General features: G+C 35.6%; 2 protein-coding genes across 3 annotated transcripts; both read left to right on the top strand.

Moving 5' to 3' along the window:
- The first annotated feature begins 3,000 nt into the window (after positions 1-3,000).
- LOC110708255 (phytoene synthase 2, chloroplastic) lies at positions 3,001-7,108 on the top strand. Its single transcript, XM_021886344.1, has 7 exons — positions 3,001-3,325; positions 3,810-4,361; positions 4,492-4,542; positions 4,965-5,137; positions 5,467-5,702; positions 6,265-6,457; positions 6,785-7,108. Exons 2-7 carry the CDS (start codon positions 3,935-3,937, stop codon positions 6,959-6,961), a joined length of 1,257 nt encoding a protein of 418 aa, XP_021742036.1. The 5' UTR covers positions 3,001-3,325; positions 3,810-3,934; the 3' UTR covers positions 6,962-7,108.
- Positions 7,109-8,210: 1,102 nt separating this feature from the next.
- Positions 8,211-14,728, top strand: LOC110708256 (ALA-interacting subunit 3-like). Of its 2 annotated transcripts, none has more exons than XM_021886346.1 (9): positions 8,211-8,294; positions 8,852-8,940; positions 10,824-10,882; positions 12,063-12,137; positions 12,223-12,339; positions 12,836-12,906; positions 13,288-13,594; positions 13,778-14,067; positions 14,422-14,728. In XM_021886346.1, exons 1-9 carry the CDS (start codon positions 8,248-8,250, stop codon positions 14,483-14,485), a joined length of 1,119 nt encoding a protein of 372 aa, XP_021742038.1. In that variant the 5' UTR covers positions 8,211-8,247; the 3' UTR covers positions 14,486-14,728. The 2 variants fall into 2 exon arrangements, with proteins under 2 accessions (XP_021742038.1, XP_021742039.1); XM_021886347.1 differs by lacking the exon at positions 8,211-8,294 and adding an exon at positions 8,498-8,769.
- Positions 14,729-22,604: the final 7,876 nt, after the last annotated feature.

Here is a 22,604-nt window from a genome sequence, read left to right as displayed (position 1 = left end):
GCTTTTGAGGATGCGTTGATTTTGTTTACTGCAACGGTTGAGTCTGACATTTTAGGTAATCCTTGTGAGGTCGCTGCCCCTAAACTCAAAGGTTACCGCTTCTGCAGAATCCAACTTTTCTTTGTCTCCTCGGTAGTCGGCATTGTGGAAGTCGCAGCAGGGTGATCACACCTTTGCTTGGCTTCGGGAAGTCCCTATTTCTGGATTGGGTTAGACGATGAACGCTAAGACATACCGATGTGTGTTGTCGGATGGGTGTTCCATTGTTCTCTGTCTCGACACCGTGCTCTGCTTGCTCTCGAGTTTTTACTGGGGATGTATTTGGCGACCATGCGGTGTCATGTGCTGGCATTGTTGGTATTAAACATCGGCACAATGTTGTTCAGGATACATTTGTTGATATTTGCTACAGATATGGGATTTCAACAAGAAAGGAGGTTGACATAGGATTGTCTGGAGGGAATGACGGAGCCCTCAGACCTGCCGATGTGTTGCTTTATTCATGGGATTGTGGTCGTGATGTATGTGTCGACTTCACAGGCTCTTCTCCTTTGACACAGACAGGGCTATATGACTTTGTTTCGGGACGGGTTGTGGCTGATGCGGCTCATGGGAAGCGGGTTAAGTATGAAGCTCGTTGTATGGCGATTGGATATGGTTTCATTCCCTTCTCCTTTTCTTCGCTTGGGGATTTAGAGAAGGAGGTTGTTGCGTTGTTGAAGCAAATTCAAAGGTTCTCAACGACGCAAGACATTGGGGCTCGTGCTGCAGCTCATATATTCACTAGGGTAGGCTTTGCTATAGCTAGAGGAGTGGGGGCCCAGATTGTATCTCGGCTTCCCACTAATTTATTGTAGGTTGTATGACTTTTTTTTTTGAGATAATAATAATAATAATAATAATAATAATAATAATAATAATAATAATAATAATAATTTGTTTCAAAAAAAAATAATAGTATTGTTTTATTATTATTATCACATGATTTCTTTTAAACCCAAATTATGCTAATATATATGATTTAATCATGACACGTGTCATGATATGATCAGTTTATTTTAATAATTTATTTTAATTAATAAAAATAACAAATTTTTTCTCGATTTTAGTGACAAAAATTTAAAAAGTTTTGGGGGGCCATTTTGATACTTTATGGATTCAAATGCCCCGTTTTGTGTGTCGAAAAATATTTCGCTTGACGTGTTGTTATTTTTAACCATGTTGCTAAGATTTTGAAAGTCATTTTCACTCTTTAAGAATCTAATTTAAAAACTCATATTTGACAAAAAGTTAACTTAATGCCACAATTTTTTACAGTGATAAATTACGATCTTAATATGCAAAACAGGGCATTTACATTTATTTTTTGTCAATTTCGAGCTTATTGGATCCAGAAAGTACCCAAATGACCACTAAAACCTTACCTGGACAATTTATGTAGTTAAAAAAAAGACACGCAAATTGAGATATTTCTCAACATACAAAATGGGCAAACGGGGCATTTGCCTTTTTTTCTTTCTAATTCTAAGCTTAATTTAAACCCATAGAGAGCCAAAATGACCCCTAAAATCTTATCCAACCAATTTTCATGGTTTAAAAAAATAACACACTAATCGAGATATATTTCAACACACAAAATGGGGTATTTATGTTATTATTTTGCAAATTTCAAGCTTAATTTGAACACATAAAGGGTTCCAAATGACCCCCAAAACTTAATCCGAGTAATTTTTTTTCACGAAAATCGAGAAAAATGTTATTTTTTATTTATTAAAATAAATGATTAAAATGAACTTATCATATCATGACACATGTCATGATTTAATCTTAATGACTAACGGAGTTAATGGTCTTTAGTCATTAATGGAACTCGATGAATTTTTTAAAAACTCGGTGGCATTTGATGAATTGTAAAAACTGTATAGCATTTGATGAATTTTTTTAAAAAACTCGGTGGCATTTGGTGAAATCGTCGATTTAAAAACATATGTTGCCATGAATGTATTTTTGGATTAGTGTTTATGTATATTTTCATTATATTAACTTTTTATACTTCTTAATAATATACAGTTACAAATATTAATGGTTATTAAAGTTATATATTGGCAATATGCCGGTCAAAGTATTGTGATTATTATGAAATAGAGGGAGTATATGAATGATTAAACTCGTGCATCAACAGATGTGTTAAATTTGAATGTGTCATATTAAATGAATAGAATATGAACACTTCAACATTTGTTATCAACACATCATTTTTTTTTTATAAATAAAGTTAAATAATTAACAATCCAATGACAAGAGTGTAATTTTTTTTTATTGATAAGGAGGACCTTGGCTAGTCCTTAAGTTTATTTAGTCCACCTCAAAAAAGAGAGAGAAAGAGAATCCCTACCCCCAGATATCCTTAGGCCCTGTTCTTTTGAGCTTCTGGGCAGAGCAGAGCAGATTGAAGCAGAGCAAAGCCGATTTTATTATTATTATTAGTATTATTTTTAATCAGAGCAGGGCAGATCAAATTGAAGCAGAGCAACTCTAAAGAACGGGGCTTTATTCGATAGGATTTGAACCCTAATTCTCTACGAATTAAGATAAGAGCCTTACCAAATAAATTAAGAATTTGTTAGTTAACATGGGTGTAATTACCTCCACTTATAAGTTATTACAACGCACCAAAAACAGTAGGCCATTATGGAATTTAGTAACTTACCGAACAAAACAAAAGTGTACTGTAATTTTGTCATAACACTAATGGGCAAGTGTGCGACCAATTAAGCTATGCACCCAACATTTGTTAGTTAAGCACTAGTGCTACTTGTTCTCACATCATCCAAGTCTCAATCCGAATTTTCTGACCCGGTTTAACCAATTTGGACCGTATAATTGCAAAATTTTACAATAGTAAGAAGGACTAGGAACTGACAAAAAAAAAAAAAATAAAAAAAAAAGAAAAAGAAAAAAATAAGCCCAAAAAAAAAAAAAACAAAATAAATAAATAAAGATGCTACTTCAACTGGCATCATCAAGCTGTGGTGGAGAGAGAAGAGAGGTGGAGCACATCATAAACTCCCTTCTCTATTTTCCTTACTTGTATAACAAAAAACCCATCAAATAAATCTTCACATTGTTCATTATATATATCCCAATTTCCTACTTTTCCCAGAAATTTGATTTCATCAACAATTTCAAAATCAAAGTTAGTGGGATTGTTTTTGTTTAGTGGGTTGAATTCTTGAAGAAAAAGCGAAAAATACCCAGGAATTTTTGTGGGTGAACTTGCTACAATTTGCCGATAATTTTTAATCCCCCCATTGAAAATATTAAGGTTGGTTTAGCTCATTTTTATTCTTCTTAATTACTGCATTTTATTTATTTTGATTATTTATAATTGATTTTGTTGGGTTTTGGGAGTTGAGTGTTTTGGCTGTGTCATGTGTGTTTTTAGCTTTTTTGGAATAATGAAAATTTGTGCAGTGGGTCAAGCATACCTAAGATGGAAATTATCTTGGTAATCTTTGTATTAAAAAATTGCATTAGCAATAAATTAATCAAAATTATTCAACCCGTTTACCTTATTAAGCAATATGGTCCATGCATGTTAATTTATTTATGAAATCTTATCTTATGATTCATACTTGTCTTTCATAAAGTATAAATATTTTATGTTAATCTTATTTTGCTTAAGATTTTGTAGTGATGGGTATCCTATGATATGTTACTAGTGAAGTGGGTTTTCTGTTGTAATTAAAAATGTGTTAAGTATGATTTTAATGGTGTGTTTTTGCCTACTTTTACATTTTTATTTGCAGAAAGTTGAAAAAGGTTTGCCTTTTGAAGATTGATAAATTCATAGTATTGATAAGATTGTGCATGTAAAAAGGAGAAGAATATACTAAGTTGTTATTGGTTTTGATTTGATAAGAAGAACAACACAATGCCTCTTACTTTACTATGGGTAGTGTCTCCAACCACAGAGGTGTACAGTGGGTTTGGAGTAGCAGAATCACTAGTTAGTCGTTCGATTTCGAATGGGAAATCAAAGAAGATGTGTAAAAAGCAAGAGAGTTGGAATTCTTGGACATATAATGTTGCAAAACATCAAAAGAGGAGTGGATTCCCGGTGCTTTCGAGCATGGTTGCGAATCCAACCGGAGAAATGGCGGTTTTGTCATCTGAACAAAGGGTGTATGATGTGGTGTTGAAGCAGGCGGCATTGGTAAATAGGGAGTTGAGGTCGCGTGATGATCTTGATGTTGATGTGAAGCCTGATATTGTTGTCCCTGGGACTTTATCCTTGCTTAATGAGGCTTATGATCGGTGTGGTGAAGTTTGTGCCGAGTATGCCAAGACATTTTACTTGGGTAGGTGTTTGCTCCTCCTTTGTAGGACTAAGATTGCTTAGAGGTGTTTAAAGAAAAAGACACAATTAGTTATGTATGATTGTTTTTGGGTATGATTCTGACTTTGTTAGCACTGTTGTTATTTTTACAGGAACTCAGCTTATGACCCCTGCCAGGCGAAAGGCTATCTGGGCAATATATGGTAAGCAAGTGGTTGTTTTGATATGTTCAACTACTAATTTTAAAACCCTGTCTGTAATTGTCTAATTGACCTGATTTCAAACTCTATATGTCTGTTTATGCTAACTAATCGCTTTAATTACGTGGAAACAATATAATATGTCGAATCTTTTGTCTGTTTTGTGCTGAAGCACATGATAGCCAGGAAGGTTGACTGTAGTTGAATTGGATCAAACCATGAAATTTTAATAATTAAAATTGCTGTGTTGTTTATGTAACAAAGATGGTGAAGGTTTTCAGATTCATTTGATGCAGAAAATGTTTCTTTAACTTAGGCTTTTGACAAATGGAAGCCATGTGATTGTTTCCCTCCAGGAGAAGGAAAATATAAGAAATGAGATATCAGGCAATCTTATATACTTAATATTATACTTGTTTGTGCAGTGTGGTGTAGGAGGACTGATGAGCTTGTCGATGGGCCAAATGCTTCACACATAACACCTACTGCTTTGGATAGGTGGGAGACAAGGTTGGAAGACCTTTTCAGAGGTCGTCCCTTTGATATGCTTGATGCTGCCTTATCTGACACTGTCACCAAATTTCCTATTGATATCCAGGTTTGCCGTTAATTTATTATACATGCAGTTTATGAGTTATTATTTTCATGATTTGAATAAAAATGCTTGAGCGCGTTACTTCTATGTACATGTAATATGTCTGAAAGATTGGGGAAAGTTAGAATTGGGCTGTGGTTTTATCTGTTCATGCCATTCAATAGTAGAGGCCTTTTCAGTTGTTTACATTTAAGAATTGCGATTCACAAAAATACTAATTCTGATATTAGTTTTGGGAAAAGACTCAATCAGGAGACTTGTTTTTGAGTCTCATAATATATTGTACTCCGTGTATTATTCAGTTATCCTGACTGTGTGTATTTGTTTGGCAGCCATTTAAAGACATGATTGAAGGAATGAGGATGGATCTTAGGAAGTCTAGATACAAGAACTTTGACGAGTTATACTTGTATTGCTATTATGTTGCTGGAACTGTTGGATTGATGAGTGTTCCTGTCATGGGTATAGCACCTGAATCAAAGGCGTCAACCGAAAGTGTCTACAACGCTGCATTAGCTTTAGGGATTGCAAATCAGCTCACTAATATTCTTCGAGATGTTGGAGAAGAGTAAGTGCAACTCAAATTTATGTTATACTTCCTGTCATCTTCTTGGTAACTTTTCAATGATAAAATTTGATGTCTACTGTTGATTTGATTGCTGCATATAGTACGTGTCTTTCGGAATAGGCATGTGCCGAATGTCACTGTTGAACAATTTTAAAATGGCTGTTGATCGAATGTACTTGTACCCTTTTCAATGATGTAATCATGTAATTGACTAGTTTAAAATATTATGTTACTTGGGCTTGGGTATGGTGTCTGGTTTTTATCAAAGCATCAAACTCAGCTATTTGATAAATAATTTCCATGTTTTTGGTCCCATATGAAGTGTCAAGTGTACATAAACATGTCAAAAGTGTCAAGAATACTGCTTAGAAATATTGAAAACATAAAGTAGTAACTAGGAATCATAGAGCTTTGATAATATCTTCCATGATAATTACTTGTATATCTTTAAGCTCTATTGAAAATACTTCTTGAGATGCCTTCTTATCTATTATCAGTATTTGATTTATAAAATCAACTTTCATGCAACTACAGCACCTTACTTTGATTTTCCTTGGTTTAGTGCAAGGAGAGGACGGGTTTATTTGCCACAAGATGAATTGGCGCAGGCTGGTCTTTCAGATGAAGATATATTTGCAGGAAAGGTTACAGAAAAATGGAGGACTTTCATGAAGAAACAGATCAAGCGAGCCAGGATGTTCTTTGATGAAGCGGAGAATGGAGTTTCAGAACTTAGTTCAGCTAGCAGATGGCCAGTAAGCTTTCAAGAGCCTCCTATGTTTAAAAAATAATATTTTAATTGGCCTGAATAATCTCAAGGTACACCAGTTTCCTATATAAATCCACCTAATGATCTATGAGTATTCAGGAATAACTCCTAGTTTTGGCGGGCTTTTTCAATATAGTACGGAGTGTTATTGTGATATTATTTTTGGTTCTGTTGCATACAAAAGAGATTCCACTCCAAATTATTTTGAGTAGTTACCCCCAAAATGCTTGATTATACACATCACTTTTATAAACATGCACCGTGATTAGGAAGGGGAAAAACAGGACAAGTAGCTGATCTTAAATAATTTCAGGTTTGGGCATCATTGCTTCTGTATCGTCAAATACTGGATGAGATCGAAGCTAACGATTACAACAACTTCACAAAGAGGGCTTATGTTGGCAAAGCCAAGAAGCTTCTATCTTTACCAATAGCTTATGCCAAGTCCATTGTGCCACCTCGATCAACGACCAACCTTGCAAAGGCGTAGAGTTCAAGCAAACAAGTAATGATCAGAGTAGTGGATTACATTGTAAAGCTTGAGATATGTATATACACTGAAAATACCTATATTCATAAATGCTACGAAAATTCTTTAGAACCGTTACCAGTAAACTTGACATATTTTTGTTGGAAACCATCGTCAAGCTTGTACTTAATCTTGTGTTAGGATTAAAAGGGCGCCGACAACAGATTTGTAGGTTGTTCGTGATGCGAAGAGTGTTTCTCAACAATTGTAACAAAGATGAGAAACATTTCCCATTTTGACAAGATGATATAAGAATTAAAAAAAAGTGAAAGGAAATTCATTTCATTGTTTCTATGCCCCAATTTTGCTAACCATTAATGGAAGTTAATTTGTTATTTGGTCAGATGTATTGGCCCATCCAAACAAAAGTAAGACAACAAACTCAACATAATGTGCTTTTGGACTAAGCTATGCGCTAACATTTTTATTTTGATGTTTCAATAGTCACAAGGGTAAGTGATAAAATCGAGAGAGGAGCTTTAACCAATTGAGCTATTCCTCACTTTTTATAAACTAACAATTTGAGGTGGTGAGAAGAAAGTAATCAATTTACTATATATTCAAGGTAAATGACTTCCCCATTTGAGCCCATCAAGTTCAGGCCCATTGGTAAAGTCCAACATGGGTCCAAAGGTCCATTGGCTCAACCAAGGTTAAGGTTAATGAGTCTAAGAGGCCAAAGTATTGGGCTTCTCCAACCAGCTCGGGTACACAGTCCAAGTGACACCTTCATCATTGGTGGAGCTACTATACTGTTGGATGTTAGTTAGAGTGCTATATCTCTCATAGGTTGCACTTGACCTTATGGGGTAACCACCACAACCAACGCAACCACATCTACTTGGTAAGCATTGAAAAAGAATTGGATGGATCTCATATAATGGAAGCAAAAGTAGATGAACGGATGGAAAAAAATAATCCAAGAACATAACTCTTTAAATTTCGCTAATATAAGTTAGACATACAATCCGATCGCTAAATCGAACTATCAGAACTTAAACTCCAAGATATCCTCTACCTTCTTTCATTGCGCGCTCCTCACACAACAAATTAGCTTTATCTACGTCCTATCAGTTTGTCTCAGGACCATCCAAGTCTTATCAACCCATTAAAGGCCTCTATTTGCCTAAAGAATCTAATCGAGATATGCTATTTGTCATATTATCATTTCAATTTTATAATATTTCGTACTAAGTTTGTTAAAAGATGAGATATTGGCATTGCCCATGACCAAGCAATAAACACCTATGCACACCTTCCATTATACAAGCAAATTTTTTAATAATTACAATGTGTAAGTTGTCTATATACATTTTATCTTCCAAGGTTTTAACTTACTACTCATACTATTTCTCCTCTAATTCTCAAATTTAGCATATTTCGTAACATTGCGTTTTGATTGTGGTTGATCATACCATATACTCGTTTGTAACAAAACAAAGTAACCTTTATAACACCGAATAACCCCATAATATTAATTAAGAAATCGTTATAACACTAATCGAGTAACTCTTATAACAAAACGAAATAAGCCACAAGTGAATTAAGTTTAGAAAAATTGTGGAGAGAAAAGAGGGATAGTTAGTTGTCATGAGTGTAACCACCTTCTGCCTTTTGGGTTTATTCATGGCGCTTGCGACACCTAACAATCTGCCACTTCTTCCAAATATGGAAAATGCTGTCAAAAATCTAATTCTACCCAATTGAGATCCCTTTTTTCCCCAATTTTTAATAACCCCTCTTCTCCAAACAATCAACATTTTAATAAGGTTTGAATTTAATCATCAATTTTGTTTTTATCCCATTTTCATTTTATTTATTTTGGTATAATAATTGTTAATTTAATTACAGATATTGGTGGGAAATGAGTTCTTCTGGGGCAGGTCGCAAGGAAGGGGGTTCCGAGTCTTCCCATAAAAAGAACTCCAAACGGCCTAAATGTAAGCTTCTTCAATTCTTCTCTGTTTTTATTTTTATTTATTATTTATTTATTTTCAAAATAAATTAAATATTGTGATGTTTTGTTGTATACCTTGTTTCTATTTACAAAGATTTGCTTGAGATATAATTTTTAATTTTTTTGGGTGTAGTCATAAGTTAATTACTATAATTGAAGATAAATTATTGCAATTTGTTTCCAGATATTAAGAGTTCAGATTATAAAAATGTGGGTTGGAATTTTTTCATTTACATAATTTTGGTATTATTGATTGTTGCAAAGACGGTAGAAAATTGAGCTAGGTGACATCCACGTTAAAAAAAAACTTGTTAGGGGGGTATAATTTCTTGTGTAAATTTGTTAGTTTTTAGGATCTAACTCTGCTATCATCTTGATAACACTGCTTACAGCCTAAGCATTGGATTGAAGACACCAACAATGATGGGGATATGGAAACCTATGCACATTTACGGTCTGTTTAGTAAGGGGTAATAAATAGTCGTAGTGACAACTAATTTGTATGTAAATTTGTAAAGAAATTCTTAGGTCATTCCCACGGTAATGCTACTTTATCTAAAAGGCTAAAAGTATCTCATTTTCATTACCACTTGGGGAATTTATGGAGAAGTAATGGAGACTTACGAAAAAAGTAATGGTTTGAGGATGGAGTTGTATTTCCAAAGATATTAAGATGATACATTTCTTGCAAAATTACACTTAGGCCATGTTTGATTTGATGTAAAATGTTTTCATGGAAAATGAATTTTCTATTTTTTTCCCATTTTCCTTTGTTTGGTTTGTTAAGGAGTGGAAAACAATTTTTCAAGGGTGGAAAATTCCATCCTTAATGATGGAAAACATTTTCCTTCCAAAAACAAGGGAAGCCACATTTTCCTCTCTCCTCCTTATCTCTTTTTTTACTTCCCTCTCATTCTTCCTTACATTTCCACTCTTATTTTTTATTTTTCTTGGACTTTTCTTGTATGCAACCAAACAAAGGAAAACTAATTTGCAATTGTGTTTTTCCTTGAAAATATGTTTTCCATGAAAACTAATTTTCCATTGAAAATGTTTTACATTAAACCAAACGGGGCCTTAATATTTATTCCTATTACCATTTAGTACCTCCACCTAATGGATCGTTTGTGGGAGGCAAATATGAGATGTTACAAACTATCAATATGAACGGCATCTTTCTTCATGATCATGTAAGAGGATAGCAAAGAAAGTTCTTCGGAAGAGAGAATATCTTAACTGAATGTTACCTTAGTAATGTATTAAAAGTTTTGTTCAAAGGAAGGATTGGATGTTTATAACCTCTTGTTCATATTAATAAAACTTCAAACAATCAGTCCTTTCAATTGATTGTAAATGGAGAATTTACGGAGCCTTAACCCAATGGTGCTGATCATTGGAGAAAATGCAAGCTTTGTCACCTTGTTATACTTGAAATGCAAATTAAATGGAAGTTATCTAATTAACTCAACAAAAATGCTCAGTTAACACTTATTGATTATATTTATTATGAAAATGCCATGCCGATTGAGTAATTTTGTTGACCTAATTACTGAGATCGCCTCTTGATTTACAGTTTTCGATTATCATGGTGACAATCTGGACTGTCTTAGAGATTTTTTTATGAATGATCTACCTTAAATTTTGACAATTTTTCCCACGGGGAAAGAAGCATATATATCAGTTGTTGGATTGTTTTCAAAATTGGAAAGTTTTATTATCTATAATTCTACACACATTCTTGTGTGCATATATTCCTGTTTTATAATGCTTGGCGTGTGAAGTTTATGGCTGTATTTCTAGGTCAATAATATGGTTTAAGGTGAGCATTGGTCTGTGATGGTGCCTAATGTGTTCAGTTTGTTGCAGATTCTAGGTTCACGCAACAAGAGCTTCCAGCATGCAAACCTATTCTAACACCACCATGGGTAAATAGTCACTGAGTTAGGCTTCGGTTGATTTCCTCACCCGTACACCCACACCCATAGTCCTATACCCATGCATAGCGATATAATCTGTGTAACGTCAGTATTTTAAGGTTTAGTGAGTCATAAAAGAGTATCCTGTGCCTTTAATTTCCGTGTTTAGTACCAATGTACCATCAACTTTTTACAAGTCCATTATTGAGACCGGTATATGCTGTTGTTTAGTGTGTCTATTGAAGATATTCAGTTTGACCTAGTTAATTAATGCTAATTATTAAAGTTGATTTTGTGGTGATCTGTTTGCCTTAAGATAAAATGATACTTAATTACATATACCATGAAATGCATCAAAATATTATCATGGATTTAATCTTCAGGGTATCACTCAATTCATTATACAAAATTCTAGAACAAGCAACTAGTATTGGACTTTGTACTTTTGTATTCATTAGAAAAGTGTGCATTGCTCGGTTTAATGTGTAAAATGCATTCCTTTATTACTGAATCGTATATGTTAGATGATAAAAGAATCAAGCATAAAGCACCAAGCTGAAAATGATTGGTTGTAAAGAGCATTGAGAGCATGATAGTCTAAATATTATGTTTAAAGCTCATAGGTTGCAGCTCTTAATTCATAATTGTGAACCAGTCATTGTATACTGAATGAACATAGAAAGAAAGAAAGAAGATCAATATGACTAATACTTTCACAAGCTAGAATAGTTTCTTGTTTTTTTTATTTTTTTATTTTTTTTTTATTTTATTTATTTATTTTTTTATTTTATTTTTATTTTACTTTTGATCATGTATCAAATGTTGATCACTCATATATGTGGTTAATTTATTTATCCTTGTATTGTTTCTTTAACTAAAATTTGTGGTTTGGCTCCTGATATTTTCAAAATGTAAGCAATACTATCCTAGATAGTGAATTTCTAAGCTTTACGTGTGGTCAGTATAACCAAATTCGAAGCTTTACCTATGATATGTCTTAATTAAGCTTGCTCATTTAATTTGAATGAAAACTTGAACTGAAACTCCTATGCATTAATAATGCTGTCAAAGACTCGTCTAGCTGTTTAGCTGCAGAACTAGTTTTAATAATGCAATGGCTATCACTTTCTAAATATATGTTTTTTAATTTACTATATTTCTTTGAATTTTCTGTTAACGTTTCTTTCAGGTTATAGCAATATTTGTTGCTGTTGGAATTATCTTTATTCCTATTGGGCTTGTTTCTTTGTCTGCGTCAGAACATGTATGTTCAAACCATATAATTAATTAAATGATTAAGCTTATAAATCAACATGATAAATGACATTAGGCTCCTTTTGGTTTAACAGGTTGTGGAGATTGAGCAGCAATATGATGCAGATTGTGTTCCTACTGATTATAGAAATGATAAAGTTGGCTATATTCAGAGTGTTACCACTAACAAAACATGTATTTTAAGATTGACTGTAAGTCAAATCTCTTGATTTATATGTTGAACTTGTGCTTTGTGATGTCTGTGCCCTTTTATCTCCACTTTCTGTTTTTATTATTGGTTTTTAAATGCAGAATAAATCACCATTTTACAGTTAGATTGCAAAATGATTGCTCTTGATGCAAGTAAATAAGCCTTATAATTCCCTTCATTCTGGAGTGTTTGAATTAACTTTTGACCAAGATTATGAATAGTTTATTGACTTTACAAGAGTGGTACACTGAAACATAGAGTGAAAATGTTCATTTAGGACACTTAATTTGTATCTTACCAAAGATTGTAGTTCAATCATGACTCCATGGAATCATTCAAATTGATATGCTAAAGTATTATAAAATTATATGGTTTCGAAGCATTGAATAGCATAGCCAATGGCTTAATTGGTTTTCATTGGTGTGTAACAACGTGAAGAGTCTTGTTTATGTCTATCATTAACAGCTTTCTCTGAACCGCATTTGGACATTTTTCAGGTTCCAAAGCAAATGAAAAGTCCTATTTATGTTTATTATCAGCTTGAGAACTTCTATCAAAACCATCGTCGGTAAGTTTGATATGAAATAGAGGAAAGAGTATATTGGTTAGTCCTTTAATCTTAGCAGCAGAAACATCATTTTTGTTTATCATTTACACTTTGATACGGAACCATTCCTTAATTTAGCAAGATGACGTTTCTTGTATGAGCTTTACAATGTTATCAACAATTGGAATCATTAGAGGTTTCTTATTAGATGCCATTTAACATGATTCGATTTGGTTTAATGTTACTAATGATTCCACTAATCTTACAAGTAGCAATGTCAAATTGCTAAATTATAGCTCAACATTGAAATATACATCACATATTTGCTAGTGTTTTTGGTTCAGATCCATGAAAATTCTGACTAAAGTTCATATCAGCTATATCATAGAGCCTTTGTTTCAGATATGTAAAAAGCAGAAATGACAAACAATTGAGAAGCAAGGCTCATGAACAGTCAACGAGTGGCTGTGATCCAGAAGCAACCTTGACCGGCCCAGACAAAGCTGTTATTGTTCCCTGTGGTCTTATTGCTTGGAGTTTGTTCAATGATACGTTCCAGTTTTCTTATGATTCAAAGTCGGTTGATGTAAACAAGAAAAATATAGCGTGGGATAGTGATCGTAAGCACAAGTTTGGATCTGATGTCTATCCCAAAAATTTTCAAAGCGGAGGCCTTGTAGGGGGTGGCCAACTCAATGCCAGCATGCCTGTAATGTTGATTCTCATACTACCCTTTTTAACTTCTTATTAATATTTTTTTAATCTATGCAGTGTGCTCTTAGTCCTCCATCAATAACATGGTGATCCAGTCATAGTGCTCATTCCCCTTTTTTGTTTCATGCTAAACATAAATGTAAGTCTTATTAATATGATTTTTCTTCCTATCTTACAGCTTAATGAACAAGAAGATCTTATTGTATGGATGCGAACTGCAGCACTTCCAACATTTAGGAAACTATATGGGAAAATAGAGCAGGATCTGTATGCTAATCAGGAGTTATCTATCACTGTACAGAATAATTACAATACATATAGTTTTGGAGGCAAAAAGAGTTTGGTCCTTTCTACTACAAGCTGGATTGGCGGGAAGAACGACTTCCTCGGTGTAGGATATCTCACTGTTGGTGGTCTTTCCTTATCATTTGCAGTAGGATTTATACTGGTTTATATCCTCAAGCCAAGGTCAGTGATAAATTTGATTATTAATTCTATTCCATCCTGAATTCTCTCCTTTTTTTTGTCCGGGTGATACCAATAATACTTCCATGTTCTATCCTATTTCACTTTTCAATCTTGGCTTCCTTTACGCTATCATCTAATGCAGGGTTTTCTAGATAGTAATCCTATGGGAAAGGGTGGTAATTATTTTGGCACGACAAAATTATATCTTTTCATGCTATACAAAATTCATCAGTTTGTCTGCTAAGATATGATACCACAGCAATATTAAATTGTCATTTGGAACTTTAGTATTATGTTTTCCACGTTTTCTTCTTATACAAACTGTTTAATGCTTGGATTTTGTGAATAATGCAGGACAATCGGAGATCCCTCGTATCTATCTTGGAACAGACATCCAGCAGGACACTTGACTACTTAATCAGTTCTGTTTCGCTACTCTATTTATTTATATTGGTTGCAAACTTTAGAGTATCTTAATGTTTCATCACATATCTGGTGTATGATTTTATATAATTTTTTTGTGAGATAATATATCTTATAATATATGTAAAATCATTCTTTTTGGAGGTTTTGTGGTCATCCTTTTGTGTCGTTAGCTAATATTTTTTGTATATAATTATGGTCTTAAAAGTTGAGGCATCACTGGGCATAGTTTGTTAGAGAGTATTTTATTTCCAGTGCAGCATTGAGTATTTGTTGATACAGAAATCTGATTATCTTGCTTGCTATTTTATTTGTTTTTATTTCATTTTAAATTTTTTTTTTGGCAAATTGACCCAACCACCCTAAATATAAATTGAGTATGTTGGGTGCAGTAAATTAAACAAGGAGAATTGAGATTCTACTGAATTTTTGCAGGCATTTTTGACGTCAAACTGTATTCTTCATATAACTACCCCATATTTGATCTAAAAGCAGAAATATTGACTGACTATAAGTAAGGGTGTGTTCTATGTTGGAAATATACTATTGCAATCGAATAAATAATAACAAGAACAAGGAAATATATTACTTTGAATGTAGATCTCAATACGTTGTGACGCATTTTACGGCTGTCCTAGAAGCGTATTTTTCCACCATCGATACGAGGTTCTCAATGACGAACGCTCCCCAAAGGTAACACAATGATCCTTCAAATCCATACCCGAATGAAGGATTGGAATTATACCAAGAACTGCTCAGATCTCTTTGTGGGGTTTTAGGGTTTTTGGCTTTTGTTTGTAGGTGTATTTTGTGAATAATGAAAGGCTTCAATGACTTGATATATATAGGTTATGGAAAAAGAATCAAAATAAGGAAATAAAATCCGGCCAAAAAACGCGTTCTCGAGCCCTTGCTTGGTCTGGCGCGACAAACACAATTCATAAACCTCGGTTTTAGGCTCCGCCCGGTCAGCCAGGGCAAGTCCGCCCTACCGGGCGCGTGAGGTAAAAGATAATACGGAGAAGTTCAAAGCTTCGCCTTGTCTGCCAAGACACGTGGGATTAGATAACTACAAAGTTAGCTACTTCAACGAGAAGCTTACTTCTCACTGTAAGGAGGGTGTTCCCATCGTAGGGGATCCTTCTCCTTAGATGCCCATGCCCCTTTAAAGCCTAGGACTTTACACTTTTTAGGGTGTATTAGGATTTGAATTCCTGACTGTTTGAGAGACCTTTGAATTAGAGATGATTATATCATATACGCTTTTTTGTAAGAAACAAGTAGGAGTCGCCAATGAGTTTTAGGAAAATCCCATAAACCTCGTTCATGCCTTTCTCCCAAGTAGAGTTCAAGGGATATTTAGCATTAATCATAAGTTTAACCATGCCCAAATTGTTCTAGAAAACCAGAAATGAGTTCGGGAGCGAGGGTACTAAGATAATGTTCCCTTTAGAGGGGAATCGCGATCCTAGCCCTAGTGCGGCCTCTACTAGCTCTTCCTTTGCACAATTTCATTGCTAAACAATATATGCAACGTGATACCTAAAAACTATGTTAATTGATTTTATTTACACACATTAATTCACATAGGAATTACATCGTAAGGTCGTTATTCTTATTTAATCAAATTCGTGAAAAGAACAATAAAATAAACAATATTCGCCTTGACTTAGGTGATCAACCAACAATTATTTTATTCAATTCTAATCTTGATTAACGAAAGATTACCATGTGAAATCAATTAATTTATTATTTTAAGGCGATCAAACAACACTAATTAATTAATTAAATTTCTTTTAAACAATAAAAATAATGGTGATTTAACTAAGTGCTCGGGAATTTACCACTTCTCTTTGCTAGATCTCCGTTTAGAACAATTATGGACTCCTTCTTGTTGGGGAACCTCCACCGTAGTAACAAAATATCGAAAAGGGTGAGTGTTTAGGACAAGAGGGTTTGGATGCACAAGTTCACAAGTATTCTGCCAACGTTTAGGTTAATTTTCTCTGTTGAAGCATCGAATTAGGGTCTTCTTTATAGGGAATAATTATGTTTAGGGTTTAGAGCATTCTGCCGCAGCAGGTGTCGCGCGCAAGTGAATAGGTCGCTCGCGGTATACACGAGCGCATCTCTGAAAGTTGCGCAGCCTGCCGCGAGCAACTTGATAAGTTGCGCCCGACTGCTGAGCGCGACTTTGTGAGATGAGCACGATATTTTCCGCGGCAGCTTTTATTTTAACCTAGACGCTCCTAAATCCGTCATTATTGGGTTTTAAGCACGGGCTTAAGCCTAATTATGGTCGGGTTTAGTTAATTTGGACCTTGTGTTGGCCTTGTTCTTTTATCTGGGCTAGTCTTTTGTGTTTTGTGGCTTAACCAGTTATCCTTAAGCATTCTTTACTTTGATCCAACACGAAGATGGTTTTATTTATCGTCATTGCATTTCCTGTCGCGACAGGAGGCTAAAAGTAGATGTCTAGAGTTAGCCCCACGTTGATCAAGTCTAGAATAGACGATGATCAAAGTAGTCAAGGAAAAATCCAAGACTCATTCTGCGAAGTTCTCCAAGGTTAGAGAATCTTTCAGTAAGGTTTAAGGATGTCGAAACAGTCCTTGGTTCGCTAAGTGTTTGAAACAAATAGCTATTAAGGCTAGAAAAAGTTTCCCCTAGTCTTAATGCGCTAAAGAATCTAGATTGATCCTTTACAATTGTAGAACGCTTTTACAAGTAAAGGTGTTCTAGGTGATGTCAAGTCATGAGAAGAGATCGGTTTTAAAAGAATAAAAGGGGATGATTTCCTCCCAATCATGTCATTGTTGGTCTAAAGTCCCTCGATATGTCATTGAAACTTTAGCCTGACTTTAACAAAGTAAAAAGAATGAAAAGGGGTTTTCGATATGCGAATCGAAAAGGGGTCTGGTATTCGATCCGGGTCCGGTATTCGAGCCAGATGTCCACAAGATAGAAATACATGTCTCAGGACTGGAGGCATATATCCAAATCCAGTGAGAGAGAAGAAAGTCAGCAACTCTCTTAGCAGTTTTGTCCGCAAGATGAGTACACGTGTCTTAGGACTGGGGGCACGTGACTACATGGGTGCGACATCGTTCCGTCGCTCTTTATACAGGGGGTGGACGAACACCCTAACTGTTCGATAAGTTAGTAAGCTCCCTAACTACCGTATTTGCTTCCCTTCACGAAGTGCCTGTTCCTGAAGGTTCGGCGCGCCTGTCGACTCGTGAGCTAACGACTACAGTAAATAGTCTACCTTTTAGTTCCGAGAGGTAGATCTCGCAAAGCTTGGGCTGTGGTGCAATTTTACGCAACACCTACGCCGTACAATTTTACGTTGTACGCTACGCCATTTGCATTTTTACGCTGCATGAAAACGCCTTCCTTTGCTTCGTACGTGAAAAAGAAGAAAACCCGAACACTTATATCGTTAGGACAGTAAAATGACAAACCTGTCTATGGGTTCTTTTACGTAAAGCACCACCACAGAACGTCTTAAGGCACGCTTACGAAAAACGTTCAAAACGTATGCTTGGGGAAGGCACAAAGCACGCTGTGCATGCAAAGATGATGCAAAAATCTATCAAAGAAGAAAATAAACTACAAATGAGTAGGGAATATATCAAGCATTAACCCCTAGCTTGAACCCCACTATGATCATGCACTAAAGTACGGTGGCGTCCAAAGGGAAAGAAGATAGAGCAAAAGAGTCGTCAACAAGTTTTTTAAGGAACTTGTAAACCGTTCACGAGGTGAAGGTTACACCCCTTAACGATCCAAGAGATCGTTAACTCCATAAGGTCTTGAACCAAATAGGGTTCGGGGATGAAGGTACAAATCCAACCTAAAAGAGATTGAACCTGCCTTAATAATAGGCCTCTACTTTATCTGATCGTATTCATGTGCGCTTTCTGACTAACATGCAATCAATAGGATTACCCTAAACTTGTTTATCTATGTTGGTTGAATATAATGCACAAATAAATCTATTATTGGCGATCACTTGAATTATAATCAAATTAACCCTAAACAAGATTATTAATTATCTTATTAAGCGTGATTACAAGTACAAATTCCCTTTAAACATGCATAAAAAAGTGTGATCAAGCAATAACAATAAATATCAAGCAACATGATAAATAATCATCATAAATCATTGTAGGGAATAAATTCAAGCGTGAACCCCTAGCTCGAACCCCACTGTGATCATACACTAAAGTACGCTAGCGTCCAAAAGGGGAGAAGATAGAGCAAAAGAGTCGCCAACAAGTTTTAGGAACTTGTAAACCGTTCACAGGGTGAAGGTTACACCCCTTAACGATCCAAGAGATCGTCAACTCCATAAGGTCTTGAACCAAATAAGGGTTCGGGGATGAAGGTACAAATCCAACCTAAAAGAGATTGAACCTGCCCTAATAATAGGCCTTTACTTTATTCTGATCGTATTCATGTGCGCTTTCTGACTAACATGCAATCAATAGGATTAACCCTAAACCTGTTTAATCTATGTTGGTTGAATATTAATGCACAAACAAATCTATTATTGGCCATCACTTGAATTATAATCACATTAACCCTAAACAAGATTATTAATATCTCATTAAGCGTGATTACAAGTACCAATTCCCTTTAAACATGCATAAAAGGATTACAAGTACCAATTCCCTTCAGAACGTTCTGCGATCCTAAATCACTCTTGTAACGCCGATACCTGCAAACTAGCGTTAGCTAAACAGATAAAAGAGTTAAGAAACGCGTATCTTGCACCGTCGAGCACACGTCTCTGAAAGTAACCGATTTGCTGCTGCTATACTGTTGTTTTGATGACCTTCTGCCAAGAGAATGTCATCCCACTTGAAAACCGCTACGCTTGTAACTGCTTCAAATATTGAAGATTGCTTCGCTTGAAACGATCTTCTCCCGCTATGATAATATTCCACGTCCAAGGGAATACCATCGAAGATTGCTTTGCTTGAAACAATCCTCATCCGTATTGATAATATTCCACGTCCAAGGGAATACTATCGAAGATTGCTTCGCTTGAAACAATCCTCATCCACATTGATAATATTCCACGTCCAAGGGAATACTATCGAAGATAACTTCGCCTGAAATCACCTTCAGTTTCTTTTTGACAACTTTCCACAATCTATGGAACGTCATCTTGCTGTTTCGATGTTCACTCGTCTCTGAACAAAGAACTTTTTTTTTTTAATATGTCCATGCGTCTTTGAACAAAGAACTTTTTTTATTTCTTTATATGAGTTTTTTAATGATGTGTCCACGCGTCTCTGAATGAAGAGCTTGATAGTAGGATGCCCACGCGTCTCTGAGCAAAAGAGCTTGTAGGAAATGTTCACGCGTCTCTGAACAAAAGAGCTTGAATAATATGCCCACACGTCTCTGGAGCAAAGAGCTTTGATGGAAATGTTCACGCGTCTCTGAACAAAAAAGCTTGAATAATATGCCCACGTGTCTCTGGAGCAAAGAGCTTTGATGGAAATGTTCACGCGTCTCTGAACAAAGAGCTTTTGATTGATAATATTCCGAAGAAAAATTTCCGAAGACCAACGCTTGCCGATCTCTAAAGCTTGCTTGAGATTTGCTTCCGTTATGCCAGTACGTCGACGGTTTGCTGCTTGTGAACCATTATGTCCGTGCTTTTGCTGTGATGACAATCCTCTTTTATTTGGGAATAGTTGCCAACACAACTCTTGTATGATGTATGACAATCCGATTTAGGGAAAGTTGTCAATGCTCCGTAACAATCCATCCTTGTAAATGTTGCCACGATGAGGCGACAAACCGTATCTCGGAAAATTTGCCAAAATCCAATTTTTGAGAAAAGTTGCCAATGCTTCGTAACAATCTGTCATAAGAATTTTGCTACGATCGACAATCCACATCTTGGAATATAACTCTTAAAAGCAATCCACCTTGGAAATTTGCCAATGCTATGCGACAATCCTTTTAGGAAAATATTGACACAATTGACAATCCGCGTCTTGGAACATTTGCAAAAAAAAGAGTTGACCGACAATCCACTTCGGGAAAATTTGCCACTTACTGAAATGAATGACAATCCACGTTAAGGAACTTTGTCGAAATTTATGATGAATAAATACCTACAACAATCCTTTGGGAAATTTTGCCATAGGTAACTTGGTGTATGACAATCCAATCTTAGAAAACTTGCCAGTGATGACAATCCGAACTTGGAAAAAATTGCCAAACAGAGAAGGAGCACGACAATCCACGCTTGGGAACTTTGCCAGAGATGACAATCCGATCTTGGAAAAATTGTCGTTGAAGAAGATGCACGACAATCCATTTTTGGAAATATTGTCAGTTGGGGATGACAATCCAATTTTGGAAATATTGTCGTTTAAAAAGAATGCGCGACAATCCATATTTGGAAATATTATCATTGCTTTTAAACCGATACATTGGTGCTTGTAATGAGCCAGTGTTCCAGGCGCTTAAGCTAAGTGAGACGATTTTTTTGTCATGTTAATCACTTACTTCGATTGTAATCGAGCCGACTACTAATCATGTCAATTTGCTTATAGGGGCTAACTGGCGTACCAAGGAACCCGAAATTGCTGTATGAAGTCGAAATAACCATTCTGAGAGGCTTCAAGCTCTGTCGCTGCTGAAATATCTCTGGCGCCAAGAATTGGCTCCGTCGCCAGACACTGGGATCTAGCGCCAAGCGCTGAAATCTATTTCCATACGCTAGATGTTGTCGTCTAGCGCTGGAGTAGGGTCTTCCCTATTCTGCTGCACCTGTATTTATTTTTGACTATATAACTTTGCCAATCTCTTTAATTATCTTAGGGTTGACCTAAGGTTTAACGTCACTTGACTCATTGACTTGACACGGCTCAAGGTATAAACTTGACTCGCTGTGATTGACTGACTCGAGGTTGACTCGACTCGAAGAGTTTGACATAATGTGTTAGACTCAAATCAAGGTGATATGACACGACATGACTCAATGTGTACATGACTTGTGTGTGCATCGTAATGTGATCGTGGGACTCGAAAATGCAAAAAAGCAAAAATTTTCCGTCATTTTTGTGGAGGGTACCGACTTTCTCCCGAAAAAGAAAGACGCGAAAAAGAATCAAAAGTTTGAAGATGCATGTTGAATGAGCTTAGTCAAATGTTGTTTGATACTATAACTCAAGGTGCAAGGATTAATCCATCCTATGCTATCTCAATGGTTGACTCAATGATGAAAGTAGTTGGGTAACTTAGGCACGGAGGCTAAGCACTTCATACTTCGTGATGCAATGACAATTATGAGTGATGAGTGATGTTGATATGACAAGGCATACTTCAACGTTATGTTAAGATTCCATGACAAAGGGTTCCTAAGGGAAGTATATTTGGTCATGTATTTGTGCGGTGTGTGAAAGTGACACTAAAGTTAGGCCGCAAGGGATAAGTGTGTGGAAAGATATTATTTTTAGAAGAGTCAAATAATGGTGACTCTTAGGCTAAGTAGGCTAATGATGTAGGGATCAAGCCCCCAATCTAGCTCTAAGTAAATAGGGATGAGCATAGGATATCCCTTAATATGATCAATTATGAATGTAAATATGAATTCATTTTTATTACGGCCGCACCTCGATGTGAGGTTGCCTACGTATCCGTTAGGAATCAGGCCGAACGTAGCTCTAGCCGAACCTCGCACAAGTGTGTGTATACCTCAAAAATGTCTTTTAAGGGTTGTAACGTGGTTAGGCTAAAGGCTATAGAAAAAAGGGGATAAAAAGGCTTAAGACCCTAGATAAGCCCCCAAGGTGTGCAACCTTACTTTTGAATCTTTGTATTTTTATGCTTGAGTTCCTACTCTCTTTTTTTTTTAGCTCTTTCTTTTGCTTTAGCATTTATTTCATTTTTATAAGTGTGGGCAATCCCGATCATGCGGTCTATCACTCACTTGGCATTCATGTTTCTCAGGCACGGTACCGAGCACTCGATAAGAGACGCAATCTAAGACGTGTTCTTACCAAAGATATTTTCATATCAAAGACATTGGAACACTTGCCCTTTTGTACACTTTTATTTATTTTTTGCTTTTGCTTAGTTTTGCT

Source organism: Chenopodium quinoa, unplaced genomic scaffold (assembly GCF_001683475.1).
Source record: "Chenopodium quinoa cultivar QQ74 unplaced genomic scaffold, ASM168347v1, whole genome shotgun sequence".
NCBI lineage: Eukaryota > Viridiplantae > Streptophyta > Magnoliopsida > Caryophyllales > Amaranthaceae > Chenopodium > Chenopodium quinoa.
Note: the sequence above shows the minus strand (reverse complement) of the source record. Positions and strands in the feature narration are given on the sequence as shown.